This window comes from Coregonus clupeaformis, chromosome 8 (genome assembly GCF_020615455.1).
Source record: "Coregonus clupeaformis isolate EN_2021a chromosome 8, ASM2061545v1, whole genome shotgun sequence".
Classification (NCBI taxonomy): domain Eukaryota; kingdom Metazoa; phylum Chordata; class Actinopteri; order Salmoniformes; family Salmonidae; genus Coregonus; species Coregonus clupeaformis.
The window spans coordinates 49,477,184-49,504,316 of NC_059199.1; the positions used below are offsets into that span (position 1 = coordinate 49,477,184).

The 27,133-nt window shown below is 42.0% G+C and overlaps 2 protein-coding genes across 4 annotated transcripts in view; one reads left to right on the plus strand and one right to left on the minus strand.

The window, feature by feature from the left end:
• Window positions 1-3,968: 3,968 nt before the first annotated feature.
• Window positions 3,969-8,796, plus strand: c8h5orf49 (chromosome 8 C5orf49 homolog). The gene is made up of 3 exons (XM_041884916.1): window positions 3,969-4,173; window positions 6,277-6,393; window positions 8,431-8,796. The coding sequence occupies exons 1-3, from the start codon at window positions 4,057-4,059 to the stop codon at window positions 8,608-8,610; spliced, it is 414 nt and encodes a 137-aa protein (XP_041740850.1). The 5' UTR covers window positions 3,969-4,056; the 3' UTR covers window positions 8,611-8,796.
• A 230-nt stretch (window positions 8,797-9,026) lies between these two features.
• Window positions 9,027-27,133, minus strand: part of LOC121571883 (adenylate cyclase type 2) — a 74,603-nt gene continuing 56,496 nt past the window's right edge. For all 3 annotated transcript variants that reach the window (XM_041883660.2, XM_041883663.2, XM_041883662.2), the window contains 9 exons: window positions 26,794-26,910; window positions 23,832-24,016; window positions 19,473-19,557; window positions 16,548-16,706; window positions 15,578-15,724; window positions 12,023-12,130; window positions 11,601-11,715; window positions 11,311-11,435; window positions 9,027-10,945 (listed from right to left, as the gene is read on the minus strand). In XM_041883660.2, coding sequence (XP_041739594.2) covers window positions 10,793-10,945; window positions 11,311-11,435; window positions 11,601-11,715; window positions 12,023-12,130; window positions 15,578-15,724; window positions 16,548-16,706; window positions 19,473-19,557; window positions 23,832-24,016; window positions 26,794-26,910 — 1,194 coding nt within the window. In that variant the 3' untranslated portion in view covers window positions 9,027-10,792. The remainder of the gene's footprint in view (window positions 10,946-11,310; window positions 11,436-11,600; window positions 11,716-12,022; window positions 12,131-15,577; window positions 15,725-16,547; window positions 16,707-19,472; window positions 19,558-23,831; window positions 24,017-26,793; window positions 26,911-27,133) is intronic.

Here is a 27,133-nt window from a genome sequence, read left to right on the forward strand (position 1 = left end):
TAAGACTTAATTTATGTTTTAGGGAATACACTAGCAATGAGAGCCCATCATTTTTGCACAGTGATAAATTATAGGAATACCTGTAAAATGTTTAGAATGAATCATTGCATAGGAAGGTTAATGGCTGAAATTACATGCTACTGATGTAATTTAATTTGAGCCAGTTTGCTACAGCAGGAAAATAATCCTGCAGCAACAGGAAATGTGAATTATTATGTGGATTATAATTTGTTTTAAGGGAAGATCAAGTCTGACATTTCAAAGTGGAAATTACAAACTTCAGAAGCCTTTTTAGAACTCAAATACACTACAAGTTAAACATTTTCTGCATTGCATCCTGGGTGATTTAAATTCAAATCAAATTTTATTTGTCACATGCTTCGTAAACAACAGGTGTGAAATGCTTACTTACAGGCCCTTCCCAACAATGCAGAGAGAAAAATATATAAATAATAGAAAAATAATAACACAAGGAATAAATACACAATGAATAAAGATAACTTGGCTATAAATGTGGTCCCCTGTAGCTCAATTGGAAGAGCATGGCGCTTGTAACGCCAGGGTAGTGGGTTCGGTCCCCGGGACCATGACTGTAAGTCTCTTTGGATAAAAGCGTCTGCTAAATGGCAAATTATTACATACACGGGGTACCAGTACCGAGTCAATGTGCAGGGGTACGAGGTAGATGTACATGTACATATAGGTAGGGATAAAGTGACTAGGCAACAACAGGATAGATAATGAACAGTAACGGCAGCGTATGTGATGAGTCAAAAGAGTGATGTACTGGGCCATACGCACTACCCTCTGTAGCGCCTTGCGGTCGGATGCCGAGCAGTTGCCATACCAAGCGGTGATGCAGCCAGTCAAGATGCTCTCAATGGTGCAGCTGTATAACTTTTTGAGGATCTGAGGGCTCATGCCAAATCTTTTCAGCCACCTGAGTGGGAAGAGGCGTTGTCATGCCCTCTTCACGACTGTGTTGGTGTGTGTGGACCATAATAATTCCTAAGTGATGTGGACATCGAGGAACTTGACGCTCTTGACCTGCTCTACTACAGCCCTGTCGATGTGGATGGGGGCGTGCTCTGCCCTCTGTTTCTTGTAGTCCACGATCAGCTCCTTTCGATTTATTAATTAACCAATAAACCTGCCTTGATTATCAGTATAGTAGACCAGGGTTTCCCAAGGTCGGTTCTGAGCCCACGCCCCCGAGTTTGGGAAACCCTGCAGTGGTCTAGTGAATGGACCTGATACATAATAATAATATGCCATTTAGCAGATGCTTTTATCCAAAGCGACTTACAGTCATGTGTGCATAAATTTTTACGTTTGGGTGGTCCCACAAGCGCCATGCTCTACCAATTGAGCTACAGAGGACCACATGCACTACAGAAAGCAGCCAGCAGAGGGAACACTAACCACACTGAATCAATGCTCTTCTCAGAAGTGCAAGAAATGGATGCATTTGTGGATGAATGTCATGTCATTGTGAATTTGACGTGTGTGTGTGTGTGTGTGTGTGTGTGTGTGTGTGTGTGTGTGTGTGTGTGCGTGACAGGAGAGAACTTAATGACCTGAACCCTCAGGTGCTCCCCTCCCACAGAGAGAGCGAGAGAGAGAGAAACTAACTAAACATCACCATCTCCCTCTCAAATGTCAGACCCATAACTGGATTACTCCTGGGTTTATACTGGGCAGAGAACACAGTGACTGAAACTAATGAAAGAAAGCAGGTCTCTCTCTCTCCCTCTCTCTTTCCCCATATCTTTCTCACCCCTTCACCCATCCTTCTCTCCTCTTCTCTCCAGTCTTTCTCCCTCTTGCTTCTTCCTCTCCCCCCTCCATTCTATCTTCACTCTCCTTCATCTCTTTCTTTCCCTCTCTCATAAGATAGACTCCGCTCATACAGGTGTATGCTGTCTTTCATGGGCTTATGAAACAGCCAGACGTCTGTAAAACTGCCAGTCGGTGCATCACCGTTTGTCGGGACTCTTAGTGGGAACCTGGGAGTTTATCGTCTTAGGGGTCTCGCTGAATGATAAGAAAGAAGATTTATCTTCCTTTCTTTCCTCTCTCTCGTTCTCACTCCTTGGCTCTCTCCTCCAGAGTCTGTGTGTGTGTGTGTGTGATACTCCAGCCCAGCTCGCTGCACAGTGTGAGTCTTTTATTGGGCTATCTCCTGCTGTTCCTCTGTAATTATGGTAGACAGAGAGAATAACAACAGCAGGTGGAGAGAGAGAGAGAGAGTGCGAGAGAGAGAGAGAGTGCAGAGAGAGAGAGAGAGAGAGTGCGAGAGAGAGAGAGAGAGAGAGTGCGAGAGAGAGAGAGAGAGAGAGAGAGACATCTGTGTATGTGTGTATGCCCATGTTTTTCACACTTTCGTAGCCCTTTCCTGCAGTCAAATGACTAGTGGCCTCATGGGTGGAATGTTATTAATATTTTTCAGAATTTCATAATGAATACACATTATTGAAAAAAAACAGCCAAAAATCTGGTTTTGTTATATATCAGTCTTCTGTGATGTGTATAAAGTATAATAATGGGTTGCAAACTCCAAATTGAATACATTTCAACTCTATATCTGACATTGTACAGGTCTTCTTTTTTTAAGCCCATAACCATGTGTGTGAGGTGTATACTTTGGTTTCAAAGTAGATGTGTTTAAGACTACCAAGAAACACTCTGTGTGACTCTGATTTAGCCCACTGCAGTAAAAAGTTAAAGGGCGTTATCACATTTGCTTATGTGCGCCCAGTGTGTGTGTGTGTGTGTGTGTGTGTGTGCGTGTGTGTGCAGAGCCATCACTGTGAGTTGTTAGGAATAACTAGGCTTTCCAATATTGCTCCTGTCACACCAGGTGAAGTGGTTAGAACTCCCACACCACTCTGATGGGTCCCACCATACAGGGCAGCCAACCTGACCATTCATTGTATTATTACACCCAGGGGCTGACACATAACACACACACACACACACACACACACACACACACACACACACACAGCAACAGAAGCAGCAGCTGTGTTACTCTCCATCCTACAGCAGTCTTTATAGGAGAGGTGACAGAGGGTGATGGTATTGATGTGACTCTGATCTGTACTCTCCCGCAGGGCTGGAAAACACTGGAACACACACACACGCACGCACACTCACACCACAGGAGGCTGGTGAGGGGAGAACGGCTCATAAAAATAGCTGGAATGGAGTGAATGGAGTGGTATCAAACACATTCATTCCATTCCAGCCATTACTATGAGCCTCCCCAATTAAGGTGCCACCAGCCACATGTGACACCAGTTCCACTAGCATTCAGAGCCAAGGTGAGCTGACCACACATTAGTCAGACAGACTGCTGGCACAAAGCAGTGGAACAGGCAGAGGAGAGGACTGGTCATTATGGTATCTCATCATCAAACCCATTTAGCACTGCACTATTTGGTGGCATTAGGGGGAAAGGGGATACCTAGTCAGTTGGACAACTGAATGCATTCAACCGAAATGTGTCTTCCGCATTTAACCCAACCCCTCTGAATCAGAGAGGTGCAGGGAGCTGCCTTAATCGACATTCACATCATTGGCACCCGGGGAGTAGCTGTTGCTGGGGGTTAAATGCCTTGCTCAAAGGCAGAACGGCAGGTTTTTCCACCTTGCCAGCTCGGGGATTCGAACCAGCGACCTATACTGTCTATTTTAGTTTTTGAAGATTTGGTATATGCCTAATATCAGTTAGTGTGTAATGCATTTTCATGGGTATTTTGTAAAGGTGCATATACAACCATGTTGCTTTCAACTAACTAGTTCTCTGATTTATTAAATGCAGATGGAGTTGAGAAGAAAATATTAATTTATATTATTCAGATACAGCCCTCTAGCGGTAAAAGTGTGGCTGCACAGTCTAGGGGCATACAGAGATGTGTGTTCCTAGTGCGCAGTAGCGCTGGATTAGTATCTTAGCAACCATAGACGCCACTTGTAGCTTTCTTTTTGTTTAGCTAGCTAAGCTAGTTTTAGCTGTAGAAAGTTCGTTGTTTTTTAGACATAGATAGCTATAGGATGGATGTGTTACTTGAGTCGAAAACAAAACCAGTTTCGACTATATCTGTGTATAGTTACATTCCACCAAGACGAACTGAACCAAAAGAGAGGACCTATTATAACAGTGACTCCAAGGTATGGATGGTTACTACTTGCTAGCTAACGTTTGCTAACGGCTAGCTAGCTAGAAAACATATATTTCTCTCTCTCTTTCGGTCTCTCGCACTCTCTCTCTCTCTCTCTCTCTCTCTGTGTGTGTGTGTGTCCCTCTCAACTTTTCTCTTTCACTCCGTAACCCCTTTGTCTCTCTCCCCCTCTCTTTTCTCCCAGCTAGCACATTTGGTTCCTTAGAAGTTGTGGGAATGTACGTTTTTGGTTTCCAATTGGTTCTGGGAACAAAGCCATACATTTCCTGACTGAGAATGGAACTGAAAATGTAGCCTGTTCTGGGAACGTTAATTTTAATTTGCAGGGAGGTTATGAGAACGTTTTACTATTATTCCCTGGAAGTTTTGAACTCCAAGCACAGATAGGACACATGGAAATTCATTTGCTTAAGCATTAATCATGCAAACACATTTTTTAAAAAGTTTTTTTTATTGTGGCGCGTGAGCTTCAAACCTACAGTATGAGCTTCTGTTTTCTGTTCATGGAATTTGTCCACTGCGCCACCAGGATGGAGCTAGCATGCCATGTTTTTTTAAAACTCGTACAAAGGGTGCATTTGTAAATTACTTCCAGTGTGTCAGAGTGCGCTCTGGGTCATTCTTAAGTTCAGAGTTGTCAGATTGTCTGTCTGTAAATTCAGAGCGTTTCTCTCTTGGATGTTCAGAGCGCACACTGGACACTCTGGCCGAGGAGTAGGGTTGATCCGAGCGTTCTGACCTCACAGCGGCAGTCAAGCACACAACCTAACTGGCACAAATGAGAGAACACCTCACTCTGACGATTTTACTCGCCCTAGCAGAGATAGTTAGGCTGTTTTCATGTCATCTAGGGTGTTAGTGACTGTAACTGTGGTGCTGGCAACAATTTAATTAAGTTTTTTTTGCCAACGTTTACTGACACCGGTCATATTCAATGGGTGTTGCGCGTTCGTAAATTCATCAGTTATTCTGCGCTCTGGCACACTCAGACAAGAGTGCTCTGAAATTGGAGTAGATAGCCAGAGTGAATTTACGAACGTAACCAAAGCATTTTAGTGTAATCATACACACCCCATTTCAAAGGAAACAAGAACTCATTAAGAACAGGTGTGGCCAATTAGTGAGTGCGGCCAACACACCTGAACACACTTAACAAGATGGAGGATAGAGAGAGTTTTGTTGACGCTGAGAACAGAATGTATACCAGTGGATGCTGCTGAGGGGAGGACGGCTCATTATGATGGCTGGAACAGGGCAGATAGAATATCATCAAATACATGGAAACCATGTGTTTGATGTATTTGATACCATTCCACAAATTCCGCTCCAGCCATTACCATGATCCCGTCCTCCCCAATTAAGGTGCAACCAACATCCTGTTACGAATATGTTTTAAAAGAATATTCTCCGAACATTCTTAGAATGTTCTTTGACGTTACTAATGTTTTCTTGTGGTTTTTATTGAAAGTTCCCACAGAAGAACGTTGTTTCTAAGAATATGAATGAGAACATAAATTTAACTAGAACCATGAGTAAACCTGTAGGAAACGTTATGCTGATGTACTGAAATTCACACAGACGAACGTTGTTTCTTAACGTTCTCGGAACAATTTCAAGAAAATTACAGTATATTGTCAAGTTACTTAAATGTGCTGAGGATGTTCCAAAGCAAAGCAACTATCCTGCACCATTCCCAGAATGTTGTGGGAAGGTTGTATGCAAAATAACCATAGGACAACCACGCTCTCACCAAGCTTTAAGAAACATATGGTTCTCAGAACGTTATGTTCTAGCTGGGCTCTCTCTCCCTTCACCTTTCCCTCTCTCTTCCTGACTAGTCTTGAAAAACCGACCTGAAAACCCAACCTAGGGTCGGGTTTTCAAGACTACTCCCTCACCCCCACTCTCTATCTGTCACACCTCTTACTGTAACAAACTTAGCTAGATAGCTAGCTATATCACACACACACACACACACACACACACACACACACACACACACACACACACACACACACACACACACACACACACACACACACACACACACACAGCAACCTATAATGGATTTTTCTTATCCAATAATCCATAGGCACGGGAGGTATCCTTATACGACTGCATATACCGGCGGGCGGAAGGCTATGACAGCAAACTACACCGCGACGATAGAGAACACTCCAACAGCAGGGGACTAGACTTGTACTCTGAGGTAACTAGCTAGCTACAGATGCCATATCTTAATTTGATCATCCTGTTTTTGCAGGAATTTACCTGCACGGCAGGAAATGCAAACTTGTAGTGTATTCAAGGTTTAAAAAGTATTCTAAAGTTTGTAATTTCCACTTTAACATTTCAGACTTAATTTGCCCTAACGAAAAATGTATCAACCCCTACAAAAAATCTCAATTTAATGGAATGCACATAATAATTCACATTACCTGTTGCTGCAGGATTATTTTCCTGCTGTGAGAAAGTGGGTCAAATTAAGATATGGCATCTGTACAGTAACACCTGTTGCTCCTGCGCTGATCTAAGTAGGTGGTGTTAGGATTTGGGGAGGGCAAGGTGGTGTAGCAGCCTCCCTGTATGCCCTGATACGGTTATTATGACCACCATTATGATGTGTACTTAAACCATAGTGTGCTATAACTAGCCTATCTATACCAAGGGGTTTGAACCTTTATGGCACAGGTGTTAGTGCACTCACTCTAAAATGACAGAGTTATTGGTTCAAGTTCACTAGCACATTAGAGGCAGCTGCCTATATACATAGATTAGAAATCACTGGCCACTTTAATAAATGGAACATTAGTCACTTTAATAATGTTTACATATCTTGCATTACTCATCTCATATGTATATACTGTATTTTATACTATTCTACAGTATCTTAGTCTATGCCGCTCTGACATTGCTCGTCCATATATTTATTTATATATTCTTAATTCCATTGCTTTACTTAGATTTGTGTGTATTGGGTATATGTTGTGAAATTGTTAGATATTACTTGTTAGATATACCGCACTGTCAGAGCTAGAAACACAAGCGTTTCGCTACACCCGCAATAGCATTACATTTTACATTTGAATCACTTAGCAGACGCTCTTATCCAGAGCGACTTATAGTTAGTGAGTGCATACATTTTTCATACTGGCCCCCTGTGGGAAACGAACCCACAACCCTGGCGTTGCAAGCGCCATGCTCTACCAACTGAGCTACAGGGGACTATCTTCTAAACACGTGTATGTGACCAATACAATTTGATTTGATTTGATTTTAAGTCCCTAGATCTCTGCCTATGACAATTCCTATCAGCTACATTTGAATAGCCTGTTATTAAACCAGACCAAATCTAGCTATAGTTTCATGAAACTAGTCCAACATTTTCCCAGTTGACAGTCTGTTTGACCCGAAGCAGGTGTGGCAGCATCTGCGCTAGCCGGAAAGTGCGTAGGTAGGTGAACAGGTGGTTATGGGAGTAAATACAGCTAGCAGCTGGCTGTCACTATGCCGCTGGTGGTTGTTAGCGAGGTGGACGTTTCCCTACACTTGCTGTGCTGAAACTTTGTTAGAGTAGCTCAGTTGGTAGAGCATGGCGTTTGCAACGCCAGGGTTGTGGGTTCGATTCCCACAGGGGGTATGAAAAATAATAATGTATGCACTAACTGTAAGTCGCTCTGGATAAGAGCGTCTGCTAAATGACTAAAATGTAAATTATGCTTGTCAGGTAGGAAGCAGCACCAGTGGTGGGTCTAGTTTCTGGGTCAGTGAAAGTGGAGAAGTTGACTAGCTAAGTGAGTGGACACACACACACACACACTTGTAAAGTGAGTGGGCTGCACTCACTGTAGAGAGGTTTAATTACAGTAAAGTTAAGTCTTACCTATCTGAGAGTAATTCTGTAAAGTTAAGTCTTGCCTTTCCGAGAGTAATTCTGCGCTCAGTGACAGCTCATGGTGTGAACTGGAGGAGATCCATTTTAAACCCACAGATATGATCAAACTCAGCTACAGCATCAACCGACCTCCAATTACAGGTGTAAACACAGAGATTATATATATCATTGTATGGGTGTAAAGCTGTGTAATGGTGTTCTGGTAAGGTGTTGAACAACTAAATGATTAACCCGCTCTCTCTTCCCCTTTTCTTCTCTCTCTCTCATTCACCATCTTTCTCATTCACCATCTTCCTCTTTCTCTGTCACTTCCTCCCTCTCACCTCATTCCCTGATTTTCTTCTCTGTCAGGAGTCTTCCAGACCTGCACCAGTCTTGTCCTCATCAGAGTATGGCAGACGCCTGCCTCCTCTCCTCTACACACCTGGCAGGCAGTTTGCCCGCATCTCTCACATACACACAGAGTTCTTCAGGAAAAACGGGATCACACGTAATTTCGAGGAGGGATACGGATCAGTGGTTCCTGTGTGAGGAAGACCGTATTCCCAACACTAGAGAGAGAGCAGTGAGGGAGGGAGAGTGGTGGTTTTATCAATGTGAATATGTATGGGCACAACAACACACCCAACTGATACAGTCAGTGTGGTGCTGAGTAGTAAAGATATTTAAAGATATAGATCATTATAGAAATAGAGGTATATTCAAAGAGAGATTTAAAAAAAATATATATATATATATATATATATATATATATAGTTAAATATATTATAACATCAGATTACATATTTTAAAATACAAAGATTGTAACTGTATACATTATTGCCCACATGTTTGTGAGATACATAATAAAGTACAATATTTGATCAAAATACCTCTTTATCAAACTACTTAGTGAACTTTCAATGCAATCATAAATAGTCGACTTTCAATGACAGGAGGCACATTGGTTCACTTATATACAAAGGGTTTTAATGAGCAAGAAAATTATGGCGTCAAAACATGGAAACATTCTTCTGTTCTTGATATCGTTTTTGAGTTTTCTTACAAAAGTCCAGTAGCTCTTGATTCCCAGCTGCTCTTGAGGTCCACGTATGTTGCTCTTTGCTTGACAGAAACTCTGCTCCAGAGCCATAGAGATAGAAGGTTTGGCAAACTATTGTTCATGTTGACACCAAATTTTTATTTATATTCTGACTAAAAAGTACTGTAATGGTGAAAGGACTATTGGTGCCAAGATGGCTCGACTAGAATCCTGACACAGACTCAATATCTGTCTCTGCACTGCACCACTCAACCGCTCGGGCAGCCAATGAAATCCACTAAAGGTAGAAATTGCCCTTACACATAGATCTAGGATCAGCGTATCCTAAACACATCCTAACCTTAACCATTAGGGGGAGGGGGATGCAAAACTGACCTAAGATCAGCATCTAGTGACAACAGTACCCTATGAAGTCCAGCTACTACTGTGTCTAGCTAAGGAGGGACGATGCAGGTAATACTGTATGTACAGCTGTCTGTCTGTCTGTCTGTCTGTCTGTCTGTTGTTCTAAATGTTGTCTGTCTGCCGTTCTGTCTGGCTCAGATGAAGTGGTCTGGAGTTACTGTTGTAAACAAAGAGTCTGTTGATAGATACGTTCTATTACAGCAGGCAGTTTTGCATGTGTTTGTGTGTGTGTGATTGTATAAGTCCTTGTATGTGTGTATGTGCTGTATTTGTGCATGCACGTATGTGTGTCGGGTTGGAACCGAAATTAATTTCCAATCGTTTCGTTCTGAACAGAACCTCTATTTTTTTCGTTCCGTTCCACTGTTCTGACCAGCAAAATAAAGTTCTGAACCGGTTCGAAGCAAAAAAAAGTACAGGTTGATATCGTGCCTTTCAGTTCCTTTTTTAACCTGTGAAATCAACAGTTGTTTATATTTAGCTCGTTAAATTACTTTTCCAATCAGTGCGGATAGAGCAGGCAAGCTAGTTGTTTACATGCGTGATGGACAGACAAGATACGACTGAAATTTTGCAGGTGGAAGAGAGCAAGATAGGGTTGAGGAGGCTTGAAGCGCTGGGCATCTTGTTATGACATGCATTATCTGAATTAGGTCCACAGAATTATACCTAGGCGGAGCGACTTCTATGGAGGAACATTGAATGTCCTTTGAGCTAGCTAGCTAACAAGCTTGAGCTAGCTAGCTAACTGAGCTAGCTGACAAGCTTGTGTGTGCAAAGTGCCACCAGAATTAAAAACTTGTCTTACCTTTCTGTAAAGTTTAATAAATCCAACGTGAAACGTGATAACTAGGCCTATAGTATCCTTAACTAGCATTGAAAAAGTTAAATCTATTATTTTATAGCTAATAAAAAACCTCTCTCCCTATCTTCTGAATCACGCTTGTAAAGCTTTTGTTGTGTTTTTTTTAGTGGGAATAGCAAAAAATGCCTGGAACGTCAAATAACATTATAACCGCTTAACATGCTTTTAAAATAACGGTTTTGTTCTGGAACAGTATGGATCACTTTCGTTCCTGGTTCCGTTTCTGTTCCTTGAAAAATGTAGTTGTTTTCGGTTTGGTTCCCTGAACCGGTTCCAAGCCCTGATGTGTGTGCAAGTCCATTTGTGTGTATGTAAATGCATGTGTTTGTACAGTTTAAGTGTGTATGGTGGTGCGTGCGCACATGCGCGCACGTGTGTGTGAATTGCTCAGTGTATGATGTTCAAGGCATCACAGTCCCTTGCGACAGCGATCTGGTCATCTCTGTGTGTACGAAGAAGGTCTTGAGCTCTCCCTTCCCCTTCACGTTGATGATGCCGCGACATGAACACATGTAGCCCAGAGTCAACAGGATACGACTCGTCTCCTCGGTTACCTGGAAGCAGCGAAAACACAAAGCAGCATGTCTGAACAAATCACATGTAGGCAGAAAATTCCATAGAATTACATATTGAACTCTTAATAGGATTTCTGTGTTAAATGTATTATTTTATATTAATAACTGAATACTTAATCAGGAAAGAACAATACTCGAAGAATGGCTTTGAGTATACTGTATAGTTCTGCATTATTATATATCTACATTTGCATAACATCTGCTCTGTAACTGTATACTGAATTCATTAACCTTGACCTATTTCTGCAACGTCTCCTAGTGGTATAACATAAAACTGCATGAAGCTAGTATTATTTTAGCATTACTATTAGTATAGCTGTATTATAACTGTATGAATTGATTACCTGTATTTTCCCCAGTACCCCAGTACTCTCCATTCGGCTGGCCACATTAACACTGTTCCCCCAGATATCATACTGAGGCTTTTGAGCTCCGATCACCCCTGCAATCACCGGACCATGGTTTATCCCTGACAGAACCAGGAAGAGGGGTTTGAGGTCCCATGTAAGACAGACTGTACTCTCTCTCTCTCTCTCTCTCTCTCTCTCTCTCTCTCTCTCTCTCTCTCTCTCTCTCTCTCCTTCTATCTTCTCTCTCTCTTGTGTCTCTCTCCCTCACACACACACACACATACCAACTCGTAGCCTGAAGTCATTGAAGGAGTGTTTGTTGATGACATCTAGTTTCCCGACCAGGGCGAAGGCAAACTCCATCATGGTGCCAATGTGCATGTACTGACGGTCATGCTCCTGAGAGAGAGCGAGAAAGAGAGTGTAAGGAGAGGGGGGGAGATAGATACATGGTAATGTAGAGAGATATGAAATAGACAGAAAAGGGCAAGAGAGAGGGAAGGGATAATGAGGAGCGAGAGGGAGAGTTGTTTAGCACTATCACACAGCTTTACATCTGTAATTGGAGGTGGGTTGATGCTGTAGCTGAGTTTGATCATTTCTGTGGGTTTAAAATCTATCTCCTCCAGTTCACACTATGAGCTGTCATTCAGAGAGGAGAAAGGTAACTTATCCCTACAGTGATGTGTGTATGTGTGTCATGTACCTGTGTGTATTCAGGTCCAGGTGTAGCGTTGAGCCCAGTAGCAGCCATGTAGGTGCTGCCAATAGTCTTTATCTTCTCCACCCCGCTGAATTTAGGCTTGGACAGCAGCTGTCACACAGAGAAAGAGAGAGGTTAAAACTTAGGCTTGGACAGCAGCTGTCACAGAGAGAGAGAGAGAAAGAGAAAGAGAGAGGTTAAAATTTAGGCTTGGACAGCAGCTATCACACACAGAAAGAGAGGTTAGAACTTAGTCTTGGACAGCAGCTGTCAGAGACAGAGGGAGAGAGAGAGAGAGAGGTTAAAACTTAGGCTTGGACAGCAGCTATCACACACAGAGAGAGAGGCTAGAACTTAGTATTGGACAGCAGCTGTCACACAGAGAGAGCGAGAGAGAGAGAGAGATAGGCTAGAACTTAGGCTTGGACAGCAGCTGTCAGAGAGAGAGGGAGAGAGAGAGAGAGAAAGGCCGCCGTAGGAAGACCTGGCTCTCAAGAGAAGACAGGCTATGTGCACACTGCCCACAAAATGAGGTGGAAACTGAGCTGCACTTCCGAACCTCCTGCCAAATGTCAGACCATATTAGAGACACATATTTCCCTCAGATTACACAGATCCACAAAGAATTCGAAAACAAACCCAATTTTGATAAACTCCCTTATCTACTGGGTGAAATACCACAGTGTGCCATCACAGCAGCAATATTTGTGACCTGTTGCCACAAGAAAAGGGCAACCAGTGAAGAACAAACACCATTGTAAATACAACCCATATTTGTACTTTAACTATTTGCACATTATTACAACACTGTATATATACATAATATGACATTTGAAATGTCTTTATTCTTTTGGAACTTCTGAGTGTAAGGTTTACTGTTAATATTTATTGTTTATTTCACTTTTGTTTATTATCTATTTCACTTGCTTTGGCAATGTTAACATACGTTTCCCATGCCAATAAAGCCCTTAAATTGAATTGAATTGAATTGAGAGAGAGCAAGAGCAGCAATCCTGAAGTGAGGATGGCCTTCACTTCAGCAGTGATGATTTCATGAACTTATCTTTGATGAAAACAAATTACAGACTCCTCTTTGAATATATGTATTTCTCCAAAACTCAGTTGTCCTGAGTTTGCACAGAACTGCCAGGACCTCAGATCAATTGAGACACTTGAGTTTTGTAATCCTGACACATTCACGAAAATAGTAATGGCCTCTAAACCTTCCAGCTGTCTGCTGGACCCTATTCCAACTAAACTACTGAAGGAGCTACTTCCTGTGCTTGGCCCTCCTAAGTTGATCATAATAAACGGCTCTCTATTCTCCGGATGTGTACCAAACTCACTAAAAGTGCCAGTAATAAAGCCTCTCCAGAAAAAGCCTTTCCTGAAAAAGCCAAATCAGCCTGTATTGAATCTCCCATTCCAAAAAAATAAAATTAAAAGCTGTTGCTCAGATACTCACTGCCGTCCTGAAGACAAAGAATGTATACACAACGCTCCAGTCTGGTTTTAGACCCCATCATAGTACTGAGACTGCACTCGTGAAGGTGGTAAATTACCTTTTAATGGCGTAAGACTAAGGCTCTGCATCTGTCCTCAATCACCACATTCTTTCGGAGAGATTGGATACCCTAATTGGTCTACGCGGACAAGTTCTTGCCTGGTTTAGATCTGTCGGAAAGATATCAATTTGTCTCTGTGGATGGTTTGTCCTCTGACAAATCAATGGTAAGTTTCGGTGTTCCTCAAGGTTCCGTTTCAGGACCAGTATTGTTTACTCTATACACTGAGTATACAAAACATTAAGAACACCTGCTCTTTCAATGACATAGACTGACCAAGTTAATCCAGGTGAAAGCTATGATCCCTTATTGATGTCACTTGTTAAATCCACTTCAATCAGTGTAGATGTACGGGATTAGACAGGTTAAATAAGGATTTTTAAGCCTTGAGACAATTGAGACATGGATTGTGTATGTGTGACATTCAGAGGGTGAATGGCAAGACAAAAGATTGAAATGCCTTTGAACGGGGTATGGTAGTAGGTGCCAGGCATACCGGTTTGTGTCAAGAACTGCAACGCTGTTGGGTTTTTCACGCTCAACAGTTTCCTGTCTATATCAAGAATGGTCCACCACCAAAAGGACATCCAACCAACTTGACACAACTGTGGGAAGCATTGGAGTCAACATGGGCCAGCATCCCTGTGGAACGCTTTCGACACCTTGTGGAGTCCTTGCCCCTAAGAATTGAGGCTGTTCTGAGGGAAAAGGGGGGAGGGGTGCAACTCAATATTAGGAAGGTGTTCCTAATGTTTGGTATAGTCAGTGTATATGCTACCTGTTGGTGATGTTATTCAGAAACATAATGTCAACTTTCACTGCTATACAAACGACACACGTTTTAAATGAAACATGGTGAAGCCCCAAAATTCCCTGCCCTGGAAGCCTGTGTTTCAAACATAAGGAAGTGGATGGCAGCAAATGTTTTACTTTTAAAATCGGACAAAACAGAAATGCTAGTTCTAGGTCCCGAGAAACAAAGATATCTGCTGTCGGATCTGACAATGAACCTCAAATAAAACTGTGAAGGACCTCGGTGTTACTCTGGACCCTGAACTCTCTTTTGACGAACATATCGAAAATATTTAAAGTTCAGGTTTTTTCCATCTTCGTAACATTCCAAAATCTGAAACTGTTTGTACAAAAGTGATGCAGAAAAGCGAATCCATGCTTTTGTCACTTCAAGACTACTGCAATGCTCTACTCTCTCCGGCTACCTGGATAAGGCACTAAATAAACTTCAGCTAGTGCTAAATACGGCTGCTAGAATCTTGACTAGTACCCCAAAAATCGATCATATTACTCCAGTGCTAGCCTCTACACTGACTTCTTGTTAAGGCTAGGGCTGATTTCAAGGTTTTACTGCTAACATATAAAGCTTTACATGGACTTGCGCCTACCTATCTCTCCGATTTGGTCCTGCCGTACATACCTACACGTACAATATGGTCACAAGATGCAGGCCTCCATATTGTTCCTCGAATTTCTTAGCAAACAGCTGAAGGCAGGGCTTTCTCTAATGTAGCTACATTTTTATGGAATGGTCTGCTGATCCATGTGAGAGACGTAGACTCAGTCTCAATCTTTAAATCTTTACTGAAGACTCATCTCTTCAGTAGGTCCTATGATTGAGTGTAATCTGGCCCAGGGGTGCAAAGATGAACGGCAAGGCACTGGAGTGACGAACCACCCTTGCTGTCTCTGTCTGGCCGGCTCCCCTCTCTCCCCTGGGATTCTCTGCCTCAGACGTGCTACCTTGTTGTGCTGCTCATCCAGTTTCTGCTGTTCTGCCTGTGGCTATGGAACCCTGAACTGTTCACCAGTCGTGCTACCTTGTCCCAGACCTTCTCTCTCTCTCTCTCTCTCTCTCTCTCTCTCTCTCTCTCTCTCTCTCTCTCTCAGTTATGATCAGTAGTAATGGATCACCACAGCAGCCCAACACACAGATGTGTGACAGAAGTGATAAGAAACCAATGAGAACAGAGTAACTCACCTCGTCAAAGTCAGCGATGATCTCATTGAGGAGTCTGAGACATTCAAGGCCCTCCTTGTTGACGTCTGACTCTGTGTAGAACTCCTTAAAGTCTGGGATGGAGGCGAACATCACACACACTGACTCATACGACTGGTGGTACAGATCCTAGAGAAACAAACACACAGGCACAGTGGAATGGATCAGTGCAATTCCAAAATAGGGTTAGAATGTGTGGTTCTAAAGTTAGTTCTAGAATGCATTTATTTTGTGTCTTCTAGAAACATGGACGGCCCGCTCATTAGGCAGGATTAGGCGGCCACCTATGGTGGCAGATTGACGAGGGCGGCATTTTCTGAGCTAAACTGGCCAAAACGCACGCACCTCCAACAACAACAACACATTAAACCTCACTTAATTCTGCCCAAAAACAATGACAATTTCTCTCAACCAGTGGCATAAGGGCTTTTTAGATGAGCACGAGACGACGTCTGTTTTTGGTCCTATACGGACGTCTTTTTTTGGTGCTTACCACATAGATGGTCATTCATAAAAATTCAATTTCAGACTACACTGTAGGCTACACCTCAGTAAGCACGGACCGATTTTGTCCGGTCTGGACCAGCCTTGATTTGGCCCAAACATAGACGTCTATAAATTAACCTGATTTCAACGTCCGGAAAATAAGTATTTTTCAACATCCGGAAAAGATGCCTTTTCAACGTCCTAAAAAATATGTATTTTAAATATATACGGAATTACCTTTTCACCTTTCATTCAGAACCTAAATTGAACCTAACTTCAACGTCTGGAAAAGATGTCTGCTTACTGGGACTATTCTAGTTTTTGCGTGAGTGGCAGTTTTTGCTCTCACCTATGGCGGCAGAATGGCAAGGACCGGCCCTGTCTAGAAAATTATAGAACAAAAATGAGTTTGGTTCTGTGGTTCTGAGTTCTCAAGGTTATGTCCTGTGAATGGTCGCTGCCCCACCTCGTTCTTCCAGTTGCGTCCCAGGAAATGTTCTGCAACGTGGGCAGGTAGAACGTTCTCCAGTAGAACCCTGTTGAGGTTCTCCATGGTCTCAATCTCCTCACACTCTCTCTTGAACTTGTCCCTCCACAGGAAGTCCAACCTACAGTAATATTCATTCTGTTAACAGGAGGACATAGAGACGGTAAAGATACGGTGGTAATAAAGTAAATAATAAATCATTTTACTTAACTCTCTGAAATGACTACGCTTGAGTAAAGGTTAACCAATAATAGCATCAACTATGTGATGGTCTTTTATTACTGTAAATGTAGGAGATACATGTTCATGAATTTGCTGAACTGATCAAGTTGAAAGGAGACTGGTCTTGACTCACTGCTCACTAGCCTTATGAAACAATGAAAGAGAAGAACATCACACATGGGTCAAGCACATTGTTCTCAAAGTGAAATGTGTTTTAATTGTTCACTTGGAGAGTCACTGCTTCAAGCTACATCTGTACTCTATATTTTTCCTCTCACGCATTCTCATAACTTTAATGATATAGAAAAATAAAATTATTATTTTGGCATTTTTCTTCCCCATAGGCCTACAATACTCCTACTCTCAACTAATCATCTCTCTCCCATCTCCCTCTCCCATTGAGAGAATCTAAAGGCAGAACAAGAGATTCCGTCCCAAATGGCACCCATTTTCCCTATAGTGCACCACTTTTGACAAGGGCCCTGGTCAAAACTAGTGCACTATTATAGGGATTAGGGTGACATTTGTGACGCAGCAACGATCTCACCAACTGACCCTTCAGAGCATGTTTTGTATTCATGGGAAATGAACGCTCTGGTAATAAGACACTAAAGCAGAGGATAGCAGCGTTGCTGTCTTCGCTCCAGGAAATGCTGAACACCAGCCTGATTAGCATAAAGTATAGGCGCTGGTTTCTCATTGGTTATCCACGCCTGGGGGACTTCTAAACACGTCTAAATAGGGCAGCCGGGTGCCGAGATGAAGGTCAAAACGCCCCGGGGTGTGTGTGTCTGTGCTCTGTATTAGAGCTTATGGCTACCTGTGGGCCAGCGCTTACGTACGTGTGTGTGGGAGCAAGCATGCGTGTGTGTGTGTGTGCTAGCTAGGTCATCCTTGTGAAGAGTTGAGAAGGCCTAGTAACTAGGCCAGGCAGGAACAGTGGTATTATGAGAGGCTGTTTAGTACGCAACTAGCTAATGATGGTTAATTGATGAATCATTCATCTGTTCTTCAGGGATTCATCATTACCTCAGGTTTACAGCTAGATGCTGCAAGGGAGGACTATTTAACACCTCCAGGAAGGATTTGAAATAAACAAACAGGCAAAAAATGTAAAATCTTTTCAAATACAGCTAACCAAATACACTAATTAAATTAAACATGTGTGTCATCCCCAAAACACAGCCCCTACCCTTCTGGTGACTATAACCCAGTTTGACAACAGGAGGAACTGTATGGGCCGGCTCTTGTCCACTGGGGACGGTATATTTGGGTACACAAGACTGTCCAGGACATCTGACTCTGAACAGCTCTGACGGATGGTACCCCAGAGCAGCGGCATGGGCAGAAATCTGTTGATGGCATAAAAGCCTACCCTATACAGCAAATTCTCCAGTGTTAAATGTAACACTGGGCCAGTGTCTATATGGGTCCACACTTTTGAGTGTTCAATTAATACTGTACTTAGTGCTGCTGATGCTGTTACACTTTGTCACTGTTAGGGAATTAACACTTTGAGTGTTATGCAATAATACCTCATATAGTATTTTAACACTAGGAAGTATATATAGTTTACACCAATGGTGCTATGCAATAACACCTTATAAAGTATTTTTAACACTAGGAAGTGTTTTAACACTAGTGCACAAAACATTAGGAACACCTTCCTAATATTGAGTTGCACCTCCCCCTTTTGCCTCAATTCATTTGGGCATGGAATCTACAAGGTGTCGAAAGCATTCCACAGGGATGCTGGCCCATGTTGACTCCAATGCTTCCCATAGTTGTGTTAAGTTAGCTGGATATCCTTTTGGTGGTGGACCATTCTTGATACACACAGGAAACTGTTGAGCGTGAAAAACCCAGCAGCGTTGCAGTTCTTGACACACTCAAACCGGTGCGCCTGGCACCTACTACCATCCCCTTTCCAAAGGCACTTATTTTGTCGTGCCCATTCAACCTCGGAATGGCCCACACACACAATCCATATCTCATTGTCTCAAGGCTTAAACATCCTCATCTAGAGTCTATTGATGCACCGGTGCGTCAATCTAAGTAACAGAATTTAAAAAATCCCCATCAAAATCTGTCAGCTACAGATATCAGTGGTGGAAGGTGGCCAAGCTACAGCGGTGTTTGTCAGATCATGAGACATCCCGAAAATCGGTCTTCTCACAAAAACGTCTGACCTACAAACTAATATGACCACTCTATGGAAAGATGAGACTCAATACAATGCAAAATATATGAAAATGGCTGTGTCCCTTTCCCTTAATTAACATAACCATAGACCACTTAAACTGGTACAACACCAAAAATAAATAATTGAAAGACACGCCTCCACTAAGCCACACCCCAATATAATTTCCCAGTGTGCCTTGCCTTTTTGAGTGAATTGTAGAGTTATAACCCATGACCGTGTTAGTGACAGAGACATGGTTGTTGAATTTGTTAATTTTCAGTCCTGTGGATTTCCTACTGTAGGCTAATATTATCATTACAATTAAACTGTTTATGACAATACATTATGTATATCATAAGGCCTAACCCCCCCCTCACTCTTCCATCTGTTTGAACTACTGAATTCTATTTTCACCTGCCAACACTGAAGCAGGCAGAAGTCAGTTGTTACATAGCTACTACATAGTTACTACATGGTTATTCCATAGCTATAACAGGTACCTGTCGTGCTAACACCAGTAGAGTGATGAAGAAGATGAAGAGAGAAACAGAACCCATCGTCTTCAGATCCTTTAGAATGCCTGGCCTGAGAAGAGAGGGATGAGGAGAGAGAGAAAGAGAGAGATAAAAAGAGATGAAAGAAAGAAAGAACAACAACAAAATAATGAAAGTCTGTCACCAGCTGAAAGCTCAACTTTCTATCGATGTAATAACTTCATCGGTCTTAGGAGTGAATCCCCTGCTCTGTTCTCTCTCTCTCTCTCTTTAACTGTCACTCATATCAGCAAAATCAATTCCACTCTATCAACACAAAAACCCAATATCATAGAACCTGTCAGTCATGATCGCAGCAACAATTACCCTGGTAACCAAGTTCTATTCCATAGCGACAACCACTCTGGCCACTCTATCATAAAGCCTGATTGGTGGAGTGCTGCAGAAATGGTTGTCCTTCTGGAAGGTTCTCATCTCCACAGAGGCACTCTGGAGCTTTGTCAGAGTGACCATCAGGTTCTTGGTCACCTCCCTGACCAACGCCCTTCTCCCCTGATTGCTCAGTTTGACCGGGCGGCCAGCTCCAGGAAGAGTCTTGGTGGTTCCAAACTTCTTCCATTTAAGAATGATGGAAGCCACTGTGTTCTTGTGGACCTTCAATGCTGCAGAAATTTTTTGGTACCCTTCCCCTGATCTGTGCCTCCACACAATCCTGTCTCGGAGCTCTACGGACAAAGGCTTGGTTTTTGCTCTGACATGCACTGTCAACTGTGGGACCTTATATAGAGAGATGTGTGCCTTTCCAAACCATGTCCAATCAATTGAATTTACCACAGGTGGACTCCAATCAAGTTGTAGAAACATCTCAAGGATGATCAATGGAAACAGGATGCACCTGAGCTCAATTTTGAGTCTCATAGCAAAGGGTCTGAATACTTATGTAAATAAGGTATTTCTGTTTTTTATTTTTAATACATTTACTAACGTTTCAAAAAACCTGTTTTTGCTTTGTCATTATGGGGTATTGTGTGTAGATTGATGAGGAAATGTTTTGTTTAATCCATTTTAGAATAAGGCTGTAAGGTAACAAAATGTGGAAAAAGGGAAGAGGTCTGAATACTTTCCGAATGCACTGTATATACTACACAGTGACACATCCAGCCCAAAGCAGGAGGTTTAAAAAAGTATTAGTAGTTGCCAAAGTTCCGGAGCATGATTTTAACAGTGTGTGTGTGTGTGTGTGTGTGTGTGTGTGTGTGTGTGTGTGTGTGTGTGTGTGTGGGGCGCACAGCAAAATCATATAAAATATATATATATATATATATATATATATATATATATATATATATCAATATTTAACTCAGAAAGTGTAAAATGTACACTATTTTCAGTGAACATATGAGCTGGTGTTAAAATAACACTTTTGAAAGTGTTAAAGATTTAACTCTATTGCAGTGTTCCCCATTTAACTCTTAAAGTGTTTAAATTAACTTGATTGTGATGTTTGCATAGCTCTACTGTAGAGTAATACGCAACACCTACAGTGTAAAACATGACACTTGATTTAGAGTAAACTGGACTCACTTTGCTTAGTGCTAACACTGTTACACTTTCTCAATGTAGGAAATTAACACCTGTAGTGTTACTGTAAATCATGGGTGTTGTTTTAACACTGTATGGTATAAAGTCTAATATGCATATTTCCTAGGGTGCCTTTTTTTCCGAGTGAATTGTCGAGTTACCACCCATGACTGTATTTGTTAGTGAAAGAGACATGGTTATTGAATTATTTCCTTTTAAAGGCCTGTGGCTTTCACCAAGTAGGTACCTAGGTGAATGACATCATTCAAATTAAACTATATGACAATACATATATCATAAGGCCTTACTTTGATGGCCTAGTTTTACCCTAACACAGTGGTGTTAGGAAACTCCTGGTTTACAGGCCACATCAGGCCTGCAAGTCACATTATGCTGGCTTGCAAAGTGATGTGTAATTCCTATTGGAATCCAGCCAGAGTTAGGATATCCAACAGATGGAACGACTGTCAGGGTTAGGAAAGTTGTTAAGAAGACTACCTAAACCCTTTAAACTGGATCAACCATTTCAGTAATGGGTGCAATGTAATTGATGTGTGCATGTGTGCTTCAGTGTTAATTTTGTCAACTAAAATAGTGATATTTTCAGTGGCAATTGAGGAGAAGATAACTGACTAAATAGACCCAGAAAAAACTGTAACTAAATTTAAATTATGTTTAATTTGAGTTGACGAAAGCGAGATGAGACTAAGTTATCTCTGTGACTAAAATCAAGAGTTTTTGGAGAGATTGAGATCTTTTAGGTTATTTGCAATTTGGCGGTGTGGTGGCACAACAGCGGCAACAAATCATTGATGCAAATAAGGCATACTCTCCATGGCTACTCTCCCGGTGCTAAAAGCTCCCAGTAGAAAAAGGGCTGATGTTTGGAGCCACTTTATCGTGTAGATTCAAACAAGACCGAATGCAACATTTCCACAGAAGAAGACAGCGTTTGCACCCACAAGTTGACGGAGAAAAATACTACCAACCTCAAGAGACATCTGAAAGAGCTTCATCCCAATATATATGCTCAGCTAAGCTAATAACAGATGGATCATGTAGCTAGTAGTTTGCTGCAACCTATCAGGCCACTACTTATGACACAACTTTGATTGCAATATAGCTACAGTATGTGAAGGGGAAAGGGCTCCAGATTGCAATCATTTAGTAGCATTTTGCAACCCTTTCACTTGGCTGTGCATGTTACATTTGTAATTGCTCACTCAAAAGTTTCAAAACGTCCTATTTTTTGGGTGGCTAAAACCATGATTTGGTCAAACAGAAAAGTGCATTATTCTCATGATTCCTGTAATGAAAGTGTCTGCCCAGCCTCTGGGTCTGTTCCACTGGGGCCCGCTGCTGTTGAGAGAGCCACTTGATGTGCGCTCTGGGAGAGAGAAAAAAGGCTACTGATTGTATAATATTTCAAAATCCAATTGTGGGAAATTCATAGCTTTGGGAGCAACTAGTGATGTCCTCAGCTTTTACTGTACTTTTTATTTGTAATCTCTTAATATCGAGGTCAATAGCAACTATTTTACAACCAAGATATTTGGTATGGCTTAAGCATATCAAAGCACACGAAATACGCAATAGCCCATCAGCCATTGCGAGTGCACAGGGTAGCAGGGCTACAACTGCAAAGTTTTTTTTTAGGACAGCACATTTAATGTTAATTAATACATGACTACTAGCAGTGGGTATTATAGTTAGTGTTAGCGATCTAGCTAATGTGTTTTGAGTTTTTACTTCCTCATGTGGTGAATAAGTCCCAAAATAAATTAGCCTATATATCATAGAGCACATAAAGATGTAGTGAAATTCATCTCTATTGAACAAAAATTCTAGAGCACTATTGTAACAGTAAAATATAAAACCAATACCCTATTGTCAACTCACAATTCATGACAATCACTGGATTAGGTTGCTCATCAAAATATCTTGAATCATGCATTTCTGCTTGGACATGTTAGATGAAACAATGTATCTATTGAATAGCCTACCATCTTAGTGGTCTATTACACAGTCTAAAGCACTGTGAATGACTTTATAAGGTGAATTATAACAAATGTTTTCTATTGCGTGACACCGCAGAAAAAAATTGGTGCGACCAAATCACGGGCTGGTACCACTGAAAAAGTTGGTGGCACTGTTAGTCTGGAGTCCTGTCAAGGGGTGTGATTTTCTAATCTGCTGCAGAGTAATGTGTTATTCTGCCAATTTGGCCGTTGGGAAGAAAATCATGCGATAGGATTTTATACAGAAAGATATGTTGGTAGGACAAGGCTATGTATGTTTGTGCACATGGAAGTCAGTGATTTATGTTTACTATAGGTTAATGAGGCAATACAAATGTGATGTGACTAAAATATGACTAAAATGGCCCACTGTTTTCGTCATTTTGACAATAACTAGACTAAATCATTATTCAAATTATATTTTTGTCATTATTAACACTGGTGTGCTTGCTCGTCTCTCTACCTTACACACATCCACAGTTATTCCCTAAAGGCTGTGTGTCTGTGGCTTTTACCCTATACAGTATATAACATCAGGGCCAAAGGAAGGGACAATTGTGTGACACCAGGGTTTTCATTAAAGGAACGCTGTCTCTCTAACCTGTTTTCTGTGTGTGTGTGTGTGTGTGTGTGTGTGTGTGTGTGTGTGTGTGTGTGTGTGTGTGTGTGTGTGTGTGTGCGTGTGTGCGTGTGTGTGTGTGTGTGTGTGTGTGTGCGTGTGTGCGTGCGTGCGTGCGTGCGTGCGTGTGTGTGTGTGTGTGTGTACCTGTCCAGCGTCTGTGTGCTGTAGAGTGCAGTACTGTATCCGTCCAGCAGGGGTGCATGTGTCTGGAGGATGATGATGTTGTAGATCACCATGGCAACTAACATGACAACCATCTTCAGCTCATAGTTGATCCTCAGGAACACAGAACACGACACCAGACCCAGGATACAACAGTAGATAAAATACTACAGAGAGAGAGAGACAGAGAGAGAGAGGGAAGGAGAAAAGGAGGGCAGGAGTTAGAGAGAGAGAAGATGTGGGAGGGGGAGAGAGAAGAGAGGGACAGAGAGAAGAGAGGAGGGGGAAGAGAGAAGAGAGGGAGAAAGAGGAGGGGGAAAGAAGGGATAAATGAAGTCGATAAAACACTGACAGAGAGATGTTATATTCAATCTTTTGAGATGATGTAGAGAGATGGAGAGAGTCAAACTGCAGACTACACTCCACTTAATGAGTAGCAAGCCATAACAACAGTTCCTCCCAAAAATGGGCAGTCAACATTTTTCCCTCAAAACTATAATGGACATCGTATATCGTGGCCTATAAAAAGGGAATATGGCTCTTTATGTGCTCAGTATCACGTCACTGAATGGTCTTTGGCTAGGGAGTAGGAGGGAGGGAGGGAGGGAGGGAGGGAGGAACAGCAATTAAGAGGGAAAGGAAGAAATGAAGACTAACTGAGCCTGTGGAGAGCAGGGAATAAGGACTAGCTATTACTGGCTGATGTGTAGAGGCCCCTATGCACTAGGGTAAACACCATTACATTTAGAAGATAGGAGACATGGGTCTGGGCTATTAGCAAAGAGAGGTGTGTAAGTGAAAAGAAAAGAGAGAAAAAATAAATAAATAGTACTGATGCAGATAATAGAGGGAATTGGTTCCCAGTCAAGACTAACAGCGAAGAGAGGTGTGTGAATGAAAGTTTAGCCTGAACTAGAAGTGGGGGCCACATTAAATCAGATTGCGGGCTGTGAATGGCCACATGGTCACATGTATCAGACATGTGAAAAGTAGATAACCACAATTATTCAAAAGAAATGGGTCTATACTATAAAGAACGTCTATTTAGAAAATAGGGGGATAAGATTGAGGTGTTGGACACTATGGAGGAGGGTAATGATGTGTAAGATATTATTGTTAACTATTAGATAAACTTGTGCACAGAACATGAAAAATAAGAAGGAAAACTGTGTCTGAAAAACGGTACAATGGACTGGATCTGTTCATTTTTTCAGTTCATTTATGAGTTCCTTGAGGCGTAAAACATCAGTAGTAAGCCTATTGAGCCCTATCACCAAGGCTGTTCTCTAGTGCTGATAACCATCACTATATCAATACTAAATCTCAGGAGGACAGAGTTTTTTTTTCTAACAGACATAGATAACCTTGCCTCAGACGTAGCTAGGAGCGAGTGAGTATGTGTGAGGTGCAGGTTGGTTCGAATCCAGGCTCTGTCGTAGCCGGCCGCGACCGGGAGAGCCATGGGGCGGCGTCGTCCAGGGTAAGGGAGGGAATGGCCTGAAGGGATGTAGCTCAGTTGGTAGAGCTTGGCGTTTGCAACGCCAGGGTTGTGGGTTCGATTCCCACGGGGGGCCAGTATGAAAAAAAATGATGTATGCACTCACTAACTGTAAGTCACTCTGGATAAGAGTGTCTGCTAAATTACTAAAATGTAAGTGTGTGAAGCAAGGCAGGAAGCCGAGGGCTGTAATTCAAATGCAATTGAGGGAAAAACACAGTTGTGACAGCACACCAGATGCAAGCCATGAACTTGAACTACTTTGGACTTTTGAGATGAAGGACAGGAGACAAGGAGAGGAAGCCACTTTAGACTATTGAGATACTATCCAAGTCAACAGCCAGGCCACTTCTAGATCCCTCTCGCATGTGCGAGCGTTGCAAAATAAATGTACACATACATGTTATTCAATCATTGCACCCACACTGCTCGCGCGCGTCAACGAGCCTCTGCGTGGCCAGGCACTAAAATAGAACTTGGTTCTATTTGAGACGCTCAACGCGCTGCAGGTCCTGCCTCTCCCATCTCCTCATTGGTTTTTAGGAGCATCTACCCACGTGGGTGATTGAAAGATGAACTGAGGTCTACGCTCCAGTCCAGTTGGTTGTGGTAATGCACCATAAAGTTGGTTGCCAACCGCCATATAAAGTCCAAAGAAGAAGAAGAAGCCTGAAGGAGGAGAGATTACTAGAAAACAAACTTTTACCATTTTATCTGTGGATTAATTGTCTTGTGCATTTCAGGTAAAATAACAACCCAATGTTTATATCCTAGGACAAAATAGCTGGCAACAGCAAGCTAGCTAGCTAAATTGCCATAAATGTTTAATGCTTTTCAACCTGTCCCCAAATTAATATAATTGGTTCAGAGTTTATTTAGATATTTCAACCTGCGTGTCCTGATCGCATCTGGTGTGGGGGGACAAAATCAACTTGCGTGCGTGCGGTCTGGGTAGCATGTCAGTGTCACAATGACACATTGATAGTAGCACAGTGTCTCTATGCTAACTGTCAAATGTTGTAAGCCTGCTGTGAAAATATCAAAAGTCTACAGTCACACACACACACACACACACACACACACACACACTGATTGATTGTGATTGATGTAACGCAACGTTATTGATAGGCAATGTAAACAAACATTACTTTTGTGGTCCTGGTTAAAGAAATGTGATTGTTGACTTAAAATACTGCACAAAGGAGTGATTTCTATAAAATAAATGTTCTGTTTCACACTCACCACATACTGTATGCTGCTGCTACTGTCTAGTATCTATCCTGTTGCCTAGTCACTTTATCCCTACCTATATGTACAGTACATTGCTATCTCAATTACCTCGTACCCCTGCACATGAATTAGTACTCCCTATATATAGCCATGTTATATTTACTCGTTATTGTTATTCGTAATTTTTTTGGTGCCTACGCTGGTAGATGTACTCACAGGCAGGTAGAATTTATTCCCATCCGTGAGGTGGGTGGAGCTGTGGGAGCTGAGCATGCTGTCATTGGTCAGGTTCATGATAGGGGGTGTGGTCAGAACCTCATCTTCCAGGAAGAACTGGAAACAGGTTTAGAGGAGAGGAGAAAGAAGAGGGGAGAAGATAAGTTATACTTTAGACACACTGGGCTGTATTCCAGTCTTCAGTGATATGTTGTTGTGTTGATAATATGTCCAGCTCTCCAGTCCCATAGCATTAATTATTTATCTTGATCCTGTTCTCTGGCACATGTAGCCAGGCGTTACACAATCATCCCAAGCCCAAATCCTCTTCCCAAGATGC